Source organism: Kogia breviceps, chromosome 14 (genome assembly GCF_026419965.1).
Source record: "Kogia breviceps isolate mKogBre1 chromosome 14, mKogBre1 haplotype 1, whole genome shotgun sequence".
Lineage (NCBI taxonomy): Eukaryota > Metazoa > Chordata > Mammalia > Artiodactyla > Physeteridae > Kogia > Kogia breviceps.
In genome coordinates this window covers 69,009,759-69,030,154 of record NC_081323.1, presented here as the reverse complement: position 1 = coordinate 69,030,154, position 20,396 = coordinate 69,009,759, and the positions used below count along the sequence as shown (strand labels likewise).

Genomic DNA, 20,396 nt, shown 5'->3' with positions numbered 1-20,396 from the left:
GCTTGCTTTATTTTCCATATGTCAGGGCCTATTCCTGACCCTGCAGAGTTCAAACTAAGATGATTAGGACAGGGAAGCCTGCAAAAACAGTGTAATCTTTTACCTCTTGTTCAGATTGGAGTAGCTCTGCTTTCTCTGTCTTTTTGGACTTCTCATTTTCCCTTGGCTTTAACAGGCTTGGCCAAGAAGTATGAGAGTGTTCACTGAGGAGGCAAAATGCCTGTCCTCAGAAGGCTTGCAAATCTAGAACTTCAGCCTCTCTGGATACCAAAACGTGAAGGTAGTCCCAGAGTATTAGACTTGGAAGGATTTTAATCATGGAAACACAAACTCAGAGAGGTTAAGGGACTTGTTCAAGGGCACACCTTGCTTAGGGGGATCCCAGACCAGAACTGAAGGCTTCCTGGGAGTTTACTCTGTTCCTGTTGACTCAGTACTTCTGGAGTACAATCAGGTGTTGATAATGTATCTTTCCTTCTTGGGCCATCATCATCGCCTTAGGGGAAGGATATATCCTGGCATATGTCATAGCAAAGAACAGTAAGTAGAGAGGCCAGTGATGTAGAATGGTGAGTTTAGAATCACACTGCCTGGGTTTGAATCCTTTTCCTGTATGACCTCAGGCCAAATCCCTTAAACTCTGTTCAGTTTCCCCCTCTGTAAAGTGAAGGTTATATTATCTTCCTCTTAGAGTTGTAGTGGGTTAAATGTGATAATTCATGTCAGTCTCCTCAATACATACATGTAACTTAAAAGGTATTGCTGTTAATAAACATTTTAAAATCCTGTCTCAACTTGGACCAACCAGATTGGTCCTTTGCCTCCTTCCTTTCCACTTTATGCTTCCAGTCATTGAAGGACCAGAACAAGACTCATCTTCTCTGAAACTTTCCCACTGAGTTGATTTTGGAGTCTTGACAGACTGGTTTTATTTCCTAGTCCCACTGCTTAGTGGTTAAGAAACCTCAGTTTCCTAATCTGTAAGGGCTCTGACAACGTAGGTTGTTGTGAGGTTTGAAGGTGATGTAGATGAAGCATATAGCCAGCCCCATGGCCCACAAATACCAATTTCTCTTCATCAGTCCCTCCACCTTTCTTTCCATAACACTGGTCCACACTCCACTCCTTTCCTGTCTCCATTTGTCTTCGTGTGGTTTAGCCCTTCATGGTCCTTCTGTTCCATAAGAGGTGATTCTGTTTCAGAGGTAGATAGTAAGTCCTAGAAGACAGGGACTTGCCTGATTGTGAGAAACAGTTTCCTGATGTCTTCTTCTCTGGCTCTCTGGAGCCAGAGCATCCACTGGGACCACGACCTCTGGGATTGCCCTCAGCCCAGCAGTGCCAGCGCCAGGCTTGGGGCCAAGCAGGCAGCCAAGCCCATCCCCAGGAACAGCAGCTGGGCCTGGCACGGGGAGGAGGGAGGCTGGAAGCTGATGCAGAGAAGATGTGAGGGAGAGAGGCGAAGTTAGAGCTGAGATTGAAGGAGAAAAGCTGGAGGCTGATCTTAGTCCAGCATAAACTGAGCAGTTCCTGTCTTTCAAGTAAACCCCCAAAGCTGTGCATACAAGTAGGTTTCCTGGTTTGTGGCTTTTTTGCCCCCTTTATTCTTCTTCCTACCTTTCCTTTCTTCCCACCCCTCCTTGTCTCTCACTCCATTTCACTCATTTATGCCACTTTAGCTGAAACAGGAGAGCAGAATCACTTACTGCAAGAACAGGAAAGCTGCTGTGGGCATTTGGGGCCTCAGCATACCTGAACTGCCCCAGGAGACCTGGCCTGGCTGCTGACAAGAGCACTGTTCTAGAAGGGAGGCTTGATTCTGTCACCAACTTTGTGATAATAACAACTGTAATAAAGGCTAACACTTACAGAATACTTTCTATGAGCCAGGTATTAGGCAGAGGATTTTACATGGGTTATCTCATTTACTCTGTCCACCAGACCATGAGGTACAGCTGTCCCATTAAAGTTACATGCTGATGTTCACAAAGTTGGTCCATCACCATGATTCAGATCCAGGTTTGTCTGCTCCCAGAGCTTTTCCTCTTAATTACTCTGCTCCAGTTTCTCCCTTCCTAGATAGCTCATTGACCTCCATGTACCTCCATTTCTCTTCCTATGAAATGGGGGTAATTATTTCATAGAGCTACATTTATATGTAGCTGTTATAATGTACTAACAAATACAGAGTGGTTATTCATTAATAATGATGCTCTATTAGTGAAATTTGACTCTGGGTTGCCCAGATTGTGCTGAGGCTGTCCACTTCAGAGAGGTGGCAGGAGGACCACTGGGAAGTATAAATCAGTGTAAATAAGTAGCAAGTTGGAAATCCTGTCTTTTGCAGATCTACAGAGCTGGAACCTAGTGGAAAGGGAATGGAGTCTGGAACTGGCTGGAAGGTTGTCCCAGGTTAGGGACAGGGAGTGACCAGCAATTCAGAATATCCATAGTGCACAGCCAATACCCAGCTTGATTCTATTCAGCATCATTCACAAGTCTTATCCTATGGAGGATCTGATTCCCCCAGGTATTTTGTGACCAGTGGTGCATTTGAGCAGGGTCAGTGCTGTAGTTCAAGAGACTGTTTTTGAGTAAGACCCAACTGCATGACTCAAGGCAAGGGTAGGCATCCTGTCTGGGCCTGGGGAAGCCAAAGCCTGGAGCCCATTGTTCAGATGGGACAAGCTGGGGCTTCCATCAGGCTAATCAGATACTACTCGGCTGTTAATAATGGCTCTCATATCAAGTGTTTTCTGTGTGGAGGACAGTGTGTGCCAGATACCCTTTATCTGCGTTTCCTGACTGAATCCTTAAACAACTGCTCTTTGAAGTAGATACCATTTTGCAGGTTGAGGAAATTCAGGTTTTGATCAGGGTCGAACATCCGGTGGCAGAGTTGGACTTTAAGAGCTGAAGCTTTTAACCATGCTGGTGGGCTGAAACATCACAAGTTTAAGAACTTTGGACTAATCCTAGTCCCTGCCTCTAGTGAGACTGAGCCTAACGGCATCTTGCCTGCCTGCCTCACGGTCTTAATGCTTGCCTGGGAGAGGGCAGTGGCTAGGACACCCTTCTTAGCACAGGGCACAGACCATGTTGTTTTTTTTTCCCAGTGGCTAATTGTAAAACTCGCTGCTCTGTGATTGATGCGGTGACACTCCTGAGCTTGGGACCCATCCATTGGTGGGCTTTCCCGAGGTGATCTGATGTAGGTGGGCTCAGCAGTCCAGCCTAGTGGTGGTGAAAGGTCATGGTTTCTCAAGCCAGACATACCAGGTCCTGCTTGTGATCTTGGGTAATTTTCTTTGTGCCTCAGCTTCCCTGTCTTTAAATGGGGTTGTGGTGAGGATATATGAGTGTTATTGTCCATAAAGTGCTTAACATAGTGCCTGGCATGGTATCAAGCCCTCAGTAATTGATGACTACTATTATTAGCTATTAGCCAACAGCTAGTGGGTCCAGGGAAACTTTCAGCTTTAAAACACTTGAAGTGCTGCCACCCTGGGACACACGGCTGAGCACCATGATTGAGCCTGAGAAATCTCTGGGTACAGAACTATTTTCCCAAAGAAAGAGGAGACACAAAAGAAGGGAGCCCATTGAGTAATCAGGGGGCCACACTTACCATCAGATCTGAAAATACTTTTTTCTGGCTTGAGACCACAACTTGCTTCAAAGAAAAGGACCAGAATGGAAGAAAGGGATCCAGCCTTCTGGCACTTGCCGATTGATGTTCGTCTAAATTGATATCCCCCTCCTTTTTTTCATCTGCTGGGCATGTAAAATGCCTTCGGGTTTCAGCTGGTACTGCTGTGCCAGGTCATCAAAGATGCTCTCATGTGGAGGGCTGGTTGGGTAAATGGATTAGGACCTCTTGGGAGGCCCATCTGTTCTGTCCCTATTTGAAGGCCTTGGTGCCAGGATTTGGAGGAAGCTGATATAATGCAGCATCTGTCCAGTGGGGCAGTGGTGAGTAGCCTAGGGTAGGTTGGTCAGTAGGAAACCAGGAAATCCTCTTATCCGGCCAGGTACCTGGGCTTCGCTCAGCAGCAGGAGCTGAGCAGCAAACCCTGGTGAGTCAGCGTGCCTGGGAATTAGAGTTGCCAGTCTGTGAGCATGTGGGATTTGTGTACGTTTGGGCCTTTTGTTTCTTTCAGCATTTTAGTCTTTAGAAACACAAATCTGGAAACCAGACCCTCCACATGGTATAGTCCTGCTTGTTTTGAGATAATTCAGCTTGAACAGTTGCTTTCCTTGTATGCTGGTCTTCTAAGAATTAACCCCTTACCTTTTAAAATTGTAACAAGTTGTGCTTATGGCTTACTAGCTATATTCCAAAAGCATAAAAAGGCTTTAAAAAACTTACTTGGGTCTGTCATTTTCCACACCAAAACCCTTCTAAGGGTTTCAGCGTGTTTTTGAAACCTAAGTGAAACTGCGAGTCTTTTTTTAAGGGCGTGTATAATCATGTCTGTCATGTATTCCCTTTGAAGGTGGACAATGGGACACACCCCGATACAGTGTGATTCCAGTAACTACAGGAATGATTCTGGTCTTCATTTTAAACCTGTACACTCAGAACATACTCTTAGAATTCCTTTTGAAGATAACTCTGAATTTATCCAAGCACTATTTGGAGGAAGCTAAAGTTCTTTAGGTAAAGTTTAAAGCTCCAGCCTTCCATTAAAAGCACCCTTCTGCCCCACTGCCAGTCTCCTTAGAGCTTTGAATTTGGATTGTGGAGATCCCTGACCCTAGAGCTGGAGAGGCACGGGACTGACATTGATTTGGTCTGCTTTCCCGACTAGACTTCTGGCTCCTGGTCTAAATTTCTGTTAACATTATAATTTCAGAGGCTGCAGTTATTATAGCAGATAGCAAACTTTTATAAGTACTAAATTTTAGATGGATCTTCTAGTGGACTAGTTGAAGGTAAGAATAAGAGTCTGAGTAGATAGAGTCTTCAGAGAAATCACCTCATCTGTGGCCCAGAAATTTCTAGCAATTCTTTAAAAAGCACTTTTTCGTTACTTAAGTAATAAACCAACCACTGTGATGTTTGTTATGCATCAGTGCAGACTTTTCTTTTTCATCTAGCAGTTATTCTATCATTTAGAGACTGTATTTGGGTAAATCAGCCCTTCTTTTAAAATGGAGACGCTATCTTGGAAGACTAAGCCTGCAGGCCCAACAGGACATTCACATATAGTGTGAACTTGACTTTCCTCTACATACCACCTTGTTGGGGGTGGGGGTTAGAAAAGCAGCTCAGCGATTGGGACCCTTGGCGTGGAGAAGAGTCTTGGTGGATGGCTCCCATAGGTGGATAGAGGAAGGGTGGAGAAAGGGCATTTCACCTACTGTGCAGGTGGGTCCCAGAAAGGAATTTGAAGAAATCAAGACAAATTTTACTTTATTTGGCTAGGACTCTGCCGTTAGTCTTGACTCTGCAAATTCTTTATCTCATCTTTAGGCCATTATGAAACTATATAGTTGTTTTGGATGTGGCTACCCCTTCTTCCTACTCATCCTGCTTAAAAAGAACATCTGAGAATTTTGACATTAGAGACCAGAAGATGAACCTTTTATTTGTACCTTCTGGGTTAATACAGGTCCAAATAACTTTCTTATGTGACGGCAAGTTGGCAAGACAGATTTCCTTTGGAATATTTCTGGCAAAACTGTAGTCTTCCTTGATGCATTCTGCACATGAATCAACTTCTTTGTGATCTATGTTACCTTAAGAATTTTAGGAATTTTCCTTATTGCTTCTCCATATGTGCTCTAACCACTGCATTTCCAAGGTGAAGATATAGGCCTGCGAGGGAGGTGATGATGAACTTGGGGTATTTTCCCTGGTTCATGGTTACCTCATTGAAACAGAGTGGTGTTCCAGTGTGCAGTCCCTGGAGGGAAGCTTGCATACTCTGTCTCCCTGTGCAGCAGTGATTGCTCTCTAATTTCCTTCCAGGTTGGCTGGCTCCTCTGGCTGATGGCATGTTGAGGCACGTGGGCCAGTGGCAACAAGGGCATCCAATCCAGAGGGGGCCACTCTAGAGGCCAGGCCACCAGCATCATGGGCCAGTGTGTCACCAAGTGCAAGAATCCCTCATCAACTCTGGGTAGCAAGAATGGAGACCGTGACCCCAGCAGCAAGTCACACGGGAGGCGGGGTGCAGGCCACCGTGAGGAACAGCTGCCAGCCTGTGGCAAGCCAGGTGGGGATATCCTTGTCAATGGGACTAAGAAGTCAGAGGCTGCTACTGAGACCTGCCAGCTGCCAACATCCTCAGGAGATGCGGGGAGGGAGCCCAAGTCAAATGCCGAGGAGTCTTCCTTGCAGAGGTTGGAAGAACTGTTCAGGCGCTATAAGGATGAGCGGGAGGATGCAATTTTGGAGGAAGGCATGGAGCGCTTTTGCAATGACCTATGTGTGGACCCCACGGAATTTCGAGTGCTGCTCTTGGCTTGGAAGTTCCAGGCTGCTACCATGTGCAAATTCACCAGGTTAGTCACAAATACTTCATGTCACCAGGTGATCAGAGGAGGAAAGAGAGCACCATTGAGCAGTGGTGCCCAACTAGGATAGATAGAACTGGGTTGACTTCATAGGGTTTTGGGTAGATCTTATTTTTTCTGACCAATTTCTCTAAAGCTATTCAGCCTCTGAAGAACTGGGTACCAACCATCCTTGCCTGAAGTTAAATGAGGAATAATCCATGTTGCCGAGTTGCTGCCCCACCCCACTGCTGTTTGTATTTTATCTTTTCTTTCACTCCTGTACTTGTCAATTCACTCACTTCCTCACTCGATATATATTGTACACCTATCATGTGTTAGGCATTGAGTGCCAGTATAGTGAGTGCCACTGGGGATGTGCTTCAGTAACTGCATGAAGCCAGTTGCCCCTTCTGGCTCTCCGCACATTACCCTTAGCCAGCCTATGCGCCAACAAGGACAGCTGGTCCTAGTTATCAACTAGTAGTTGTGTACATTGTCATGGTCATGCATCCCTATAGAGGTTGTTTGTGGGAGACAACATGGCAGGGTCACTGCAAGGTGTGGTTTCCAGAGCACTGGGTTATAAGTAAGTAAGAAGAATTGACTTTTTTTTTTTTTTTTTTTTTTTTTTTTGTGGTATGCGGGCCTCACTGTTGTGGCCTCTCCCGTTGCGGAGCACAGGCTCCGGACGCTCAGGCTCAGCGGCCATGGCTCACGGGCCCAGCCGCTCCGCGGCATGTGGGATCTTCCCAGACCGGGGCACGAACCCGTGTCCCCTGCATCGGCAGGCGGATTCTCAACCACTGCGCCACCAGGGAAGCCCAAGAAGAATTGACTTTGAGAACCCCTCGATACAATTTTTAGTCCCTGGGTAGGTTACTCGACAGACCTCAGACGTTCTATCTTCAGCAGTTGCAGAAATCTCTGAGATGATGATCAATGTGAGACCATGCTGTAAGCTAAAAGTGTTATATAGACGTGAAAAATACATACTCAAGGGCTTCCCTGGTGGCGCAGTGGTTGAGAGTCTGCCTGCCGATGCAGGGGACATGGGTTCGTGCCCCGGTCTGGGAAGATCCCACATGCCGCGGAGCGGCTGGGCCCGTGAGCCATGGCCACTGAGCCTGTGCGTCCGGAGCCTGTGCGCCGCAACAGTGAGAGGCCCGCGTACCGCAAAAAAAAAAAAAAAAAACAACTCAATTTTTGTTTTTTAATAACGGAACTTTGATCTCTGGTGGCAGAGTTACCCAGGTTCATCCAGAAACTTTGGCTTCAAAAACTTCCCTTGGCAGTCACCAAAAATATTCCAAAAACAAACAACCCCTAGAGAATCAAAAGGAAAACAGGCAGAGACTCCCCATCTTGGAGAGGAGTCTACAGCTTAATCATAGTTGCAGAATGGGAAACAGAGCATGGAGCTGGAGACTTTGAGTTTAGCTTTGGAAAGATGAATAGATGCATGAATGAACCATTATTAGCTGTCTACCATGTGCCAGGCACTATTAGAAGCAGCTGACATATTAACTTGTTTAGTCCTCACCAGAACCCTATGAAGTAAGGTAGTATTCTCACCATTTGGCAGATGAAGAAATAGGACTACAGTTAGCGGAGGAGTTGGCATTCAAATCCAGACAGCCTCACGGCTACCCTCTTAATTATGATACTATATTGCCTCTCAGTAAATGATACTGTTTACAATTATTAATTGTGCCCCCTCCTTCCTGTTGCAGGAAGGAGTTTTTTGATGGCTGCAAAGCAATAAGTGCAGACAGCATTGATGGGATCTGTGCACGGTTCCCTAGCCTCTTAACAGAAGCCAAACAAGAGGATAAATTCAAGGATCTCTACCGGTTTACATTTCAGTTCGGCCTGGACTCTGAAGAAGGGCAGCGGTCACTGCATCGTGAAATAGCCATTGCCCTGTGGAAACTAGTCTTTACCCAGAACAATCCTCCAGTATTGGACCAGTGGCTAAACTTCCTAACAGAGAACCCCTCGGGGATCAAGGGCATCTCCAGGGACACTTGGAACATGTTCCTTAACTTCACTCAGGTGATTGGCCCTGACCTCAGCAACTACAGTGAGGATGAGGCCTGGCCAAGTCTCTTTGATACCTTTGTGGAGTGGGAAATGGAGCGAAGGAAAAGAGAAGGGGAAGGGAGAGGTGCACTCAGCTCAGGGCCCGAGGGCTTATGTCCCGAGGAGCAGACTTAGTGGCTCTGTCTCAGGAGCAGCAGCAAGGATCTGCCCGCTGCCCTGTGGCCAACCAAGGAATTGGACCTTTCTGGAAATTACTGAAGATCCGGATATTTTCTACTTTACACCTTTCTCTGCCTTGTATCTGAAAGGGCTCTAAAATGCTGTATCATGTTTTAGGCACTTTCTTCACTTTTTGGTTATTTCTTTTTTGGGGGGAGGGTCCCCCAAAATATTTGAACCTGGCTACATGTTGTGTATCTTTTTTTTTTTTTTTTTTTGAAGCCTTCAGATAGAATAAGCCTGCCACTTCTTGCACAAATTAGATTTTGGGGGGTGGGGGGGGAGGGTGTAGAGCAGGGAGGGGGGAATGGGACAGTTAGGTTGAATTATCATTACAAAACGATACAGTGCCAGATCTCAGTTTTGCATATTCTTGTTTTTCAGGGCAGGTCTGTACTGTGTGTAGTGCTGTTTACATCGTTGAATTTAGGTTGTAATAATTATTTTTAAAGATTTACACAGAGTTGAATAGCAGTGTTAATTGTTAACCACATTGCATTAATTCCCAGGCGATTTAAAGCTCTTGGAGAGCCAAGGCCAGCCAAGAGCATTTGTAGTCTGGTGACAACCCCTTTTTAAGCTAATTTATCTGGAACCCTTATTTTCCTCACTTCTTGCTCATTCCTTCTTTGACCTATTGCATTTCATGTTGAGTTTATCCATCAACATGCTGCACCTGTCAGTCAAGTGAGCGGTTTTTTTAGAACACATTGTACTGAGAACCACTTAAGCATTGAATGCAGAGAAAGCAGTGCTACCTCAGTTTTGCTGGAAGTAGACTTTGATAGTTTTCTTTCTTTGATGAACTTTCTGTATTTTCACGTTGTAAGTGGAAATACTTTTTTTTTCATTTGCCTTGGAGCCAAAGTTTCTGTTCCTGGTGGTCAGAAAACTGTGCCTGCCGGCCAACTGACTTGAAGGAAAACTGTGGTATGGAGCTCTGCTTGAATTTTTTTTTTTTTTTTTTTTTAATTGAGTATCATCAGCTTACTTGTCTGGCAAGTGCAGAAGCCTGGGCTGGCTTGAACTCTGCCAAACAAATATAAAAATGTATTTAATAGTTAAAACGTGTGCCCTTTCCCTTCTTGCTGCACCCATGTTGTCACTTAACCCCCAGAAGTTATTTATTTTCTTCTTTGTTAATGTCAGGCTCATTTGGGGTAATGTGATGACTGTTTAGGTTTACATGACCCACCTCTCCTTTTCCTACCCCCAAATATGTATATATACATATATAAGATATGTATATATTTTACCTATATAAAATATATATATATACACATATATGTATCTATATTTCTTTGTTTCTTTGCCTGCTAAAACTGGCTATAAAAGGGAGCCTTCAATATATATAGTATAAGAAGAGTGCCAGGGAACATCATAATGGAGGCTTTTGAATCAGAATTTGGACCAGTTTCATTAGAGAAGATTAATTTTCTCAGCCTTTTCCTCACAAGAGGGAGTCCCAGAGTTCCCCAGACTCCTCCATGTGCTCGCTCTGTAAGGCCAGCTTTGGCCAAACTGCCACACAGGAGCTGACTCTGGTCCTACCTGGTTTCAGTAGAGGGTCCTCTTGTTATTTTTCCATTAAAAAAAAAAATGTCCTCATAAAACTGTACTGGAAGGGTGGGTGGCAGAAACTTGTACTGTTCAGCTTCCAACACTTTGGAACAGATTGAAAAGGGAACCTTTTAAATAAAAAAATATTTACACTCTTGAGGTAATGAAGAGTTTGTCTATTAAACATTTGGAGTTTTCTCCCCCAACTTACCCCTATCTCCCTCCCAGGTGTATGTTTCTCAGCCTGGGCAGGAATCAGTTATTTTGAGTTCCTTCATTAGTAGCCTATGGCTCTGGGCTCCCATATTTACAAAAATGATTTAAGGAGTTTCTGCAGTCGATGTTTTTCTAAAATTGGTATTGACAATAGGGAACATACTTGAAGTTACATTTTCTTTTTTGAATCCTAACCCTGACAGTTGCCCCTTCTTAGAGGGATGGGTGGGAAACTTTAAAGTCAGCCACAGTAGGTTGGCAATACTGCTGAAAAGCTGACGAGGGTCCCAGTCCAGATGCCTGGCTTTGTTCTAGCCTAAGACACAAGATCCTTGTATAAAGAGTTTCTAGAGGTCGTAGCAGGTTCTGTGGCTCAACTATAGTCAGGGCATCTATACTGGGGTGTTAACAAGACTGCCTTTTCATCCAGTGTGCAACCCCCAGTTTCTCCCAATTCTGGACTGGGTAGAGGTTGAATAAGGGTAAAGGCAGGCTGCTCCTAGCCAGGTAAGGCTTTTTCTGTCTCAGATCAGAAGGGTGTATGGAGAGAAGGGCACAAAACAGGTAGATGCTGAATATCCTGAGGACTCTGGAGGAACTGGATTCTTTCTCCAGCCTATACAAGGCGTGATTCCATGTATTAGGTGTGCTATGATGGGTGGTTTTTTAATTCAGCTCTTCAGCTTCAACAAAAGAACCATTAAAAAAATTTATTTGGGGTTATATATTTGTTGCAAAAGTGCAAATTAGAAGCCTGAAAGGGAATGGTCAGGGAGGGAGTTTCCTTCCAGGTTTGAGTGAGTCCTTAATGCAAGGAATTCAAGCTTCTGCAGTAGCCTGGGCCAGTGCTTAACTTTCTCATGAAAAGCAGTTTTCTGCAAAGGGATCCAAGGTAGTGTGTGTAGGGTTTGCAGTTGCACTTGTGCGAAATGAAAGGTCCCTGTTCCTCTTCACCTAGAGATAGGTTTGCTGCTTAATGAGCGAGCAATAATTGTGTTGAAGAGGTCAATGCATGCTCAAGTAAGCCAATGCACCCTTCACTTTAACAATATGACACCAGAGTGGGGTGGTGTGGAGAGGAGGGGCAGGATGTGGATGCCATTTTGAAAATAGGCAAATATCAGAGTGGCTACAACAAACTAAATATGTTGGGAAATTGCTTGATTTTTGGCAGTGGTTTTGTGTGTGAGCTTCTGTGGTATTTCTTTAGCAATTGATTAGAAAGCTGTATGAGATAAAGTGTGCTTCATTGAATTGCTTTTCCCTTATCCCTGACAAATTTGAATATATCATTCTTAGCCCTGCCTCCTGTAATGACACTTTGCTATGCTTCAGCTAGTTGCCTCAGCAGTTCTCCCTGCCAGATGTGCTAACATGTGTGAGTTGGGTCCAAGATCCCATTTCTACCCTTCTGATAAGAAAAAAAATCTAGAGCTGGGTAAAGATCCAAATTTCAACCAAGCCCTCAGGCCCAAGAAAATCCAATAGAAAACATACAAGGCAGTGTTTTCAATATTAAACTTCCCTAAGGAAGGCACAAACTAGCCTTCTTGGAAAGGAAGAAAGATTAAGCCACACATTATTTTTGGTCTTTTAAACAGTACGGATCTCCCAAGGACTGGTGGCAAAATTCAGTCCTCAGTGCTGGAGCCCGCAGGGTGTGGGACTCCACAGTTCACGTGATGGTGTCATATACTATACCATGCCAAATTTAAACAACGGTAGGAAATTACTGGGATAAGGACCTGGTATAAGTTTAAAAAACAAAACAGAAGATCTGTATTTAGGACTGTGTTTGGTTTGCCGCATTTAAAGTAAAGTCTTCAGTGCAGTGAAGCCCAAAGGTAGACCCAATTACATAACTGTAAGGGCTGGAAGAAAGGTGCTGTTTTGCTGTAGTAGCCCGCTTTGCCATTTCTGTCTTATGTTTGATTAGTGATGACCTGAACATCTTGGTAATTGACAAGGTCTTCCTTGGGGGACTCCAGCAGTATCTTGTTTAAAGAAGATGGACTAAAAGGACTATTAAGTCACTAAAGTGTTAATTGGGACTCATTTGAGAACACATGACATTGATCTTCCTCTTAATTCTGTCTGTTTTCTGATTCATATAGAGGGGTTCCCACCCACTTCCCCTTCAAAAATCAGTCCTTTGCTAAGCTGTAATTATAGCATATATCCAGGTTCACCTTTACTGGCACTGCCTTACAGTGAGGATCTGCAGGTGTTTTTCCTCATTGAAAGACAAAATTGAGTAACCATCAGATTCTGCTTTTGATTCAGGTGCTAGGGCATCACATCCTCCTCCCTATTTCTCTTCTTGGAAACTGAGCCTGCTCTTCCACCACCCACCTTCCCTAGTAGAAACTTACAACACAAATCTTGGATATTGCCAAAGGAAGCCATTCAGCAGCTGCTGTGGTTTTATTCCCAACACACATTTATTCTGGGAGAAGTGTCTTCCCTCTGACCCTGGTCCCAGCCCACTGAATCTGTTATTAATTGCTCTTACCTGTTGCACTAAGGAATATGATTCTAGGTTTCAAAGGGGGAATTTGAAGCAATAGGCAAATGGGACTTGGATAAATTGGTCCTACAAATAAGATACCCTGCCATAACCCGCTGAGGTGATGAGTCCACTACTCATGTGACCCTCCACCTTTGTGGATTCCTCTTGGTTTGTGACCAGTGTGTCTGTTTCTTGAAGTTGTACAAATTTGTTGACAAAAGTCAATACTTTGATTTTTATTCTCTGCACTGTTGCACTCTCCAAATGGCTCCTTGATTTTTTAAATTAACTTGTTACACACATTATTGTCACTTTTTTATTTGGAAGGTAACCTGCTGTTGGACTTAATAATATTGACAATTCTGCAAAAAACAAAAACAAAAAACCAACCCCCAAACAAACAAAAAACAGTGACTTCATTCTGGGGTGAGCTTTACTCACCAGGAGCCTCTTCCACCAACATACTGGATGGCAAATCCTGTGCTTTGTAAAATAATCCAGATGGTACAGGATCCCCAGCTACAAACATGGATTGTTGACCTCCAACTCACCAAGCTTAGTGGCTTTTGGAGTCCCAGGACTTGTAGGCAAGAAGCAAATGAGTCCTCACAGGGCCACTGCCTAAACAGTCTTACCTTAGCAACTGACGTCGATTCCCTCGAAGAATAAAAAGTGAACACTGTTCTAAATGGTTGGCTCTTACATCTATTAGGTTGGCAGTGATTAAGGCAAAGGAGGCAAGCTGAAAACTGTCAAGTGCTCCTGCTCTGACCTTTGGCAAGTTAAATTCTGCGTTTCCTTTTAGTCATCTGCAAAACCAAGAGACTTATTTCTATCAGTGTTAGGATTTAGAAGAACATCTGTGATTTATAAAGCACCTAAGACACATAAGTTTAAGGTTTCCAAAAGGTTGTTAGGTGAGTAATGCAGGGAATCCAGAGAAGAAGGTTGGCATGGTCACACACAACCCTTCACAAGTCACTGCCCCTCTTGGGGGCTCAACTTCCCTCTGTGCCAAATCGGGAGGATGGGGGGCTTAGACTTACATGATCCCCGATGGCTCCATCTGGCTCTTATATTCTGGAAGTCTAATTGTGGTACATCTTAGCTTCCTTTCATTGTATTTTCTGTCTAGTTATTGTTTATGCTCAGGAAAGCCATTGGCTAGCCATCTTAAAGGCTAGGTAGGGCCTTTGATGCAGGCCCTAGTGGCCTTTCCAAAGATTCCCAGCCAGCCTCATATAGGTATCTCCTAAAAATAAGTACAGTGGTGGTATGAGATGTGCTTTTATTTTTCTTTTCAGTTGGAAAGGGCTTAGGAGTCATGACTACCTCCTCTTTCTAGCTAGGAGAGGGTTATAAGGTTTCCTCAATGAACTGGAATTTTTCTTTTCTTCTCATATTACCAAGGTCAGCATCAGATGGAGGCTGGAAGGAAATCTAGGGGGTGACTTTTTCCTCACTTAAAAAAGTAAACCTTCAAAACAGGTACTTATTTTCCCAGTTGGCTCTTGGGCTTGTGTCTTCTTTGGCTCTTCTGAGTTACTGAGCCCAGCCAAGGCCTTACAAATAGAGGTGTGGGGCATAATAAAGTGAAGATTACTGATTTGGGTGCTTATATAGAACATGGAATTATTCAAAGTGTTGTCATGGTGCTGTATGGCTAAAATCCAATTTTTGACTAGATGAGGGATAAGCAATTAATTCACACTATCACCAGATAAACGTAACAGTATGTGGAATGGTATACTGAAAGTAGTGCTGAGGGTTCAGAGGAGAACAGTAGTCAACTCAGCACTGGCCTCTCCCTTCCTCCCAAATCCAGCTGCCAAAGCACATGTTTGGGTTAGCTCTGGAAGTCATTCTTTAGCTCTGGATTTTGACCTAGGTCCTAAAGAGTTAGTCTGCCTGGGAAGTTAAGGCAAGAGAGCCAGCCTAACCTCTCCCACTTCCTTTCCTTTGCTCCCACTTCCTTTCCTTTGCTATGACTTCCGAGGATGCCCTGTCTTATAAAAGCCATAAGGCTCTTATGTGGGTTTAACATTCTTCCTATGTAATGTTCCAACCTTGATTCTCTTCTTACCTTAGGGGTGCTAGAAAGTCCTAGTGGAATATGGCAGCAATGCAGGAAGCAGCAGAGCACCCAACTCTGCATAGTGTTCTCTAATCCATGCTGATGAGGACTCTATGGGCCCACGTTTATCTGGGGTGGTGCTGCTGAAATTGCTAGTATATTACAATACAGAGCTACAAAATAAAATGGTACTTGTGTTAAGACAGAAGAACACATAGACACAAGGCTCTTGTATACACAGACTTAAATAAATAATGCAGCCTCCTTTACTAAGTAAAGATAGATAATTGGATAAAATCTAAATATTTGGGGGAAAGTTACATATGTCAAAATAAGTTCCAGGAGGAATAAGGTATATGTGTAAAAAATCATTAAAAAAACCCAATATATGTATGTGATATATATTGTCAATGGGTATTAAGTTGATCTCTGGATCATTCAAAATGTTTTAAGCATAAAAACAAATAGAAAAATATGAAAGACAAGAACAAACTTCTAATACTACCTTAAACAACTAGAAACATTTTTGCAATAATTGACAAATGGACACTATACTCAATGTGTAAAGAGACCTTAAAAATTCAGAATGGAAAATTCATTATGGAAAAGACAACAGAAACATGAGCAAAGGATATGGACAACTCTCTAAAGAAAAACAATTGGCCAAAACCTTCTGGAAAAAATAGCAGATGACAAACTAAAGGGTATTCAAATAAACAGCAATTAAACCTATAACGAAAAACTTTTTTTATCTGTCAAATTAACAAAGATTTGAAACAAATGGATGCTAGCAAACACAAGGTAAAAACTTTCCTGGAATTAAAAAATCCTTCAGTGTTGATACTTTTTTAAAAAAGCCCAGTAATTTCACTTCTAGGAATTTTTCCTCAAATAATTATCTGCCAAAGATGTATGTGCAAGGATATGATTGGCAGCATCATTTGGTAACAACTTAGTGCCAACCATAGGGGACTGTTTTAGAAATTATGGCACACATCAACATATTGGAATATTATGCAGCTCTTAAAAACTGCTTTTGAATAATGGAAAAAGTATGATAGAAGATTGTAAAACAGGGGCAGTCATTGACTGAGTGGTGGGATTAGATATGGTTTTAACTTTTCTAGATTTTTCAAGTTTCCATTAATGGATTTCCTTTATAATAGGGAAGAGAATTTACAAAAAGGGGGACAAAAGGAAATGAAAATGACATGGCTGAGTGTCCTACTAAACAACCCCAGTATGGGTGAGGAGGCCAGAAAGTTGGGGAGTAATATGTTCAAAGCCTAAACCAAGTGTTCTGTGAAAGCCCTTCAAGTTGCCTTTCCCCCCCAAATGAGAAGCTGCTGCTGCTGCAGCTGCCTTGGCAGCTCTGCATTGGCTGCCTAGAAGGGTGTGGGAGGAAAAATGCACAAACGCACTTATGAATGGAATGTGTGTTTTGCAAGAGGCCAAGTTGGCAGCTTTGGCTTCCAAAAGGTGGGAGCATCAGCTGAAAGAACAGTGTGTGCAGACGGGGGCCTCAGAGACCTTATGGTCTAGGCCTATTTCTGTAGAGTTCTAGAGTTGGGGGCCCGTGGGGAAACTTCCACCCCCACCCATCCAGGAAAAGGAATGGCCTTGGCTGTTCCTAGGAGCAAAGGGAGTGCTCTTGGCACAGGGAACCTTCATCTGCTCTGTGAATATGCAGTTGGAAGATGATCCTCAATAAAATGTAGGCTTTCCCTAATTTAATTCTCACAACAATCTTATGAAGTAGGTACTAATGTTGCCATCTTTAAAATGAGGAAACTAGAGGGAGCTCCCTGGTGGTCTAGTGGTTAGGATTACATGCTTTCACTGCTGTAGCCAGGGTTCAATCCCTGGTCGGGGAACTGGCAAGCTGAGTGGCATGGCCAAAATTTAAAAAATAAAAAATAAAATGAGGAAACAGGCTCAGAGAGGGCAAATAATTCATACATATCCCACTATTTGGTCATTTTCCACAAACTGAATCTTTAAGTATTCATAATAATCCTTAAAAGTAGATACATCCTCATTTTATACAGCTGTAGAAATGGACTCAAATAAGGTTAAGTGACTAGCCCAGGAGCACAGCTGAAGCGCCAACCTAGACAGACACTTATTTTGTGTCTCAGGACTGGAGTCTCAAGAGGTAAACAGCAGCTCAACTCCCACAGCTTTGGAGCTCAGCTGCTGGGGGAAAGAATCCAGCAACATTGTTTCAAGATGTTCTCAAGGCCTTGCAGCTGAGGTCAGTAGTACACCTGGGGAACTTCTGCTCTTTACAAGGGAACTTCATCCAAAACAAGAGCTTCAGTTCTGGCTCCCAGTTCCCCACTTCCAGATCGTATAGAAGTTGCAGTTAAAGGATTAAACACTGCCTCAAATGCCCAACCTTGAGAGTTATTTAATTATTTTTTTCTAACTATGAAAGCAATATATGCTGATTTAAAAAAAACCAGCCTATATACAGAAGAGCATTTGGTAAAATCGAATCTGCCAATCCCACTAGCCAGAGACAAATACTGTTCATATTTTGGTATATAGCCTTCCAGGTTTTGTTCCAAGGCTGTGCATATCTTTGTATAGTTTTTTCTACTCAAACTATACAGATTATCCTGTAACTCTCCATGCTTTATACAACCTATAATATACTATAAATGCACAGTCTCATCTTCACAACAATCCTATAAGATGTATACCATTATTAGGTACTAAGCACAGAGATGTTAAATAATTTACAGTAATTCAAGCTCACCTAACTAAAAAGTAGGAAAGCTGGAATTCAGAGTCTAGCAGTTTTGATCCAGAGGTCTACTGCTGCTGCTTGTAGATTTCTTTCACTAGAGATTTTATTTACACACACATGTGCGTGCACACAAACATAATTTTTAAAAATAGCTACCTAGAATTCCATTGAATAACCCCATGACATCTCCTCCATGCATGTTTTTGAGGATATTACTCTAGGAGTAGAATTGCAGAGTCCCAGTTTAGAGAGAAATTTACAAGATTTTTTGTAATGATACATACTACATGCCAGATTAACTCATCTTTTCTGGAGGGCAGCTAATATCTCTATCAGTTTTGGAATGGTGTGTGCCTGTGCCCATGTCCTTTCCAACACAGAATGTGGACAATTTGAGTTTATTTAAAAAAAAAAAAAAAAAAAAAAAAGCAAAGGCTTTTACTGAAATTTAAGCTTCTAAGGGGGAGCTCTGGTGTGATGGAGGCACCTGTTGGTAAAGGGTAACACTGCAGTCTCACTCGGACAGGAAGCATTCCTGAAAATTGAATTGAAAGGGGGCTTCCTGGATTGGTTAAAAGCTAAAAGAGTCAGTCTTCAACTTTGCTCTGGTGGACCTGCCAGATTCGCAGTCAGACTATCTTTTTCCTTCAATGTTATAAAAGCCATTAATAGAAAACAGTTTGCCTTACAGAAATTTGCTTCACAGATGTTACCACTTTGACAAACTACGTAATACCTGGGTTTTCTCCACAGAGAAGTCACTCCTCCTGGTTTCCTTACCTATATACGGTATACCATTTAATAGGAGCGCTACATGAAATAAGCACCTGCTGTAATACCTGTGTATAAACCCACTGACACAAAGAAAGTACAAACTGGTTTCCTCCCCTCACCTTGTCTTAAGATGAGGAATGTCTGAATTTTAGGCATTTATTGAAAATTTGTACATGTCATATAAATGGACTAGACTCCTTAAGCTGGTACAATGTTTCCACAAACTGTCTACTATATAGAGGTCTGGCAGCCTCTGGAGTGCCTGCAGCCTGACCAGATTCTCTGCCATTGCCCACGAGGGATTAAGAAATGGCACATGGAAAATGGTGGGCAGACTCACAAACACTCATTTGGGGTGTTGCTTTCCTCTTCATCTTTTATTCCCATCAGTCCTAGGCCAGAGAGCGATCCATGAGTGCTGCAACAGATGAGCAGTAAAGATAGTTTTTGTCGACAGGGTTGAATGAATGGTTATAGACTGAGGTAGATGAAAAGGTTTTTTTTTTTGATATGTGTATGTGCCATGGGGCAGGGGGCAGGCAGGTAGATGGCTTATGGAAAGCTGCCTGCTGAAAATGGTCCAATGGAAAGAATACTGACTAGTCCCAGATGCCTAGAATCAAATCATAGCTCTGCCACTTAACAGATGTGAGGCACATCTCAACTAAGGGTGAATGATCTCAAACTAAGACTCAGTTTCTTCAACTATAAAGAAATATTAAATATTTAAATTACTATCTCACAGGGCTTTTGTGAGGACTACAGACAGTAATAGCTAACATGTTAACATATATGGAGCACTTACTGCATGTCAAGCAGTTAGGACTCTGTATGTGTTCTCATTTAATCCTCCAAACAGCTAGTGTACCTTATATAGATACTGATACAGATACAATTGTTATGTCCACTTTTCAAACAAAAAACAGGCTTATAGGCATGATATAACTTGCTCAAGTCACACAACCATTAAATGACAAAACCAGGTAATAATGGCAGTCTGTCATCAGAATCCTTTTAAACTGCTATTCGAATTTTGTTTGTTTTACTTAAAACACTTTTGTAGCACCTATCATGTGCCAGGCACTGTTTGAAAAACTTTACAAGATGTTAACATTTAATAATGTATGTTGTAAAACACCTAGCACAGTGCTTAGAATTTAGGAGTCATCTGGTATATATTAGTTCCCTGCCACCATGTAGTGAATATTCTTGGAACTGGGTTAGAGCACTGAGGTGCTCTCCAAGGCAAAGGAGGCAGAAATGAGCAAAGACAAACACAGAATCTGTCTCCATCTGATGTCTGAACTTAAGCTAATAAGCCACAAGCCTTTTGGCTATAGAGGACTGGAGCTCTAAGTGCTGGAGAGTGGCTCTGGACCTAGAGACCATCAGAATTCAAATATTAATTGTGCACTTACTAGCTGGATGACCCTAGGCAAGTTGCTAAATCTGAGCCTTTTTCTCATCTTGTTAAAATGGAGATTCAACAACCTTAACCAAAACTGCATATAAAAGCACTTAGCAGTACTTGACAAATTAAGGGTTTGATGAATTATAGCAATTATTAATATTAAATTAATATTAATTTTAGCAGTCACCAAAAGTATAAGGATTAAGAGCTGAGTCAGGCTCCCAGCACAAGGAAACCTTCCATTCTCCTTGCTACTCCTTCTTCCTGAGCCACTTTTACCCTTTCCCAAATGTTATCTACTGGCATCATGGAGACAGCTGCACAGATGAGGCCCAGA

At 42.8% G+C, this 20,396-nt stretch overlaps 2 protein-coding genes across 12 annotated transcripts in view; one reads left to right on the top strand and one right to left on the bottom strand.

The window, feature by feature from the left end:
- DCUN1D3 (defective in cullin neddylation 1 domain containing 3) overlaps positions 1-9,013 on the top strand; it is a 33,585-nt gene extending 24,572 nt beyond the window's left edge. For all 7 annotated transcript variants that reach the window (XM_059037050.2, XM_059037056.2, XM_059037048.2 and 4 more), the window contains 2 exons: positions 5,975-6,510; positions 8,235-9,013. In XM_059037050.2, the coding sequence (XP_058893033.1) occupies positions 6,080-6,510; positions 8,235-8,718 (915 nt within the window). In that variant the 5' untranslated portion in view covers positions 5,975-6,079 and the 3' untranslated portion in view covers positions 8,719-9,013. The remainder of the gene's footprint in view (positions 1-5,974; positions 6,511-8,234) is intronic.
- Positions 9,014-18,753: 9,740 nt separating this feature from the next.
- The window catches only part of REXO5 (RNA exonuclease 5), a 43,211-nt gene continuing 41,568 nt past the window's right edge, over positions 18,754-20,396 (bottom strand). For all 5 annotated transcript variants that reach the window (XM_067013273.1, XM_059036969.2, XM_059036968.2 and 2 more), the window contains one exon: positions 18,754-19,066. In XM_067013273.1, the coding sequence (XP_066869374.1) occupies positions 18,985-19,066 (82 nt within the window). In that variant the 3' untranslated portion in view covers positions 18,754-18,984. The remainder of the gene's footprint in view (positions 19,067-20,396) is intronic.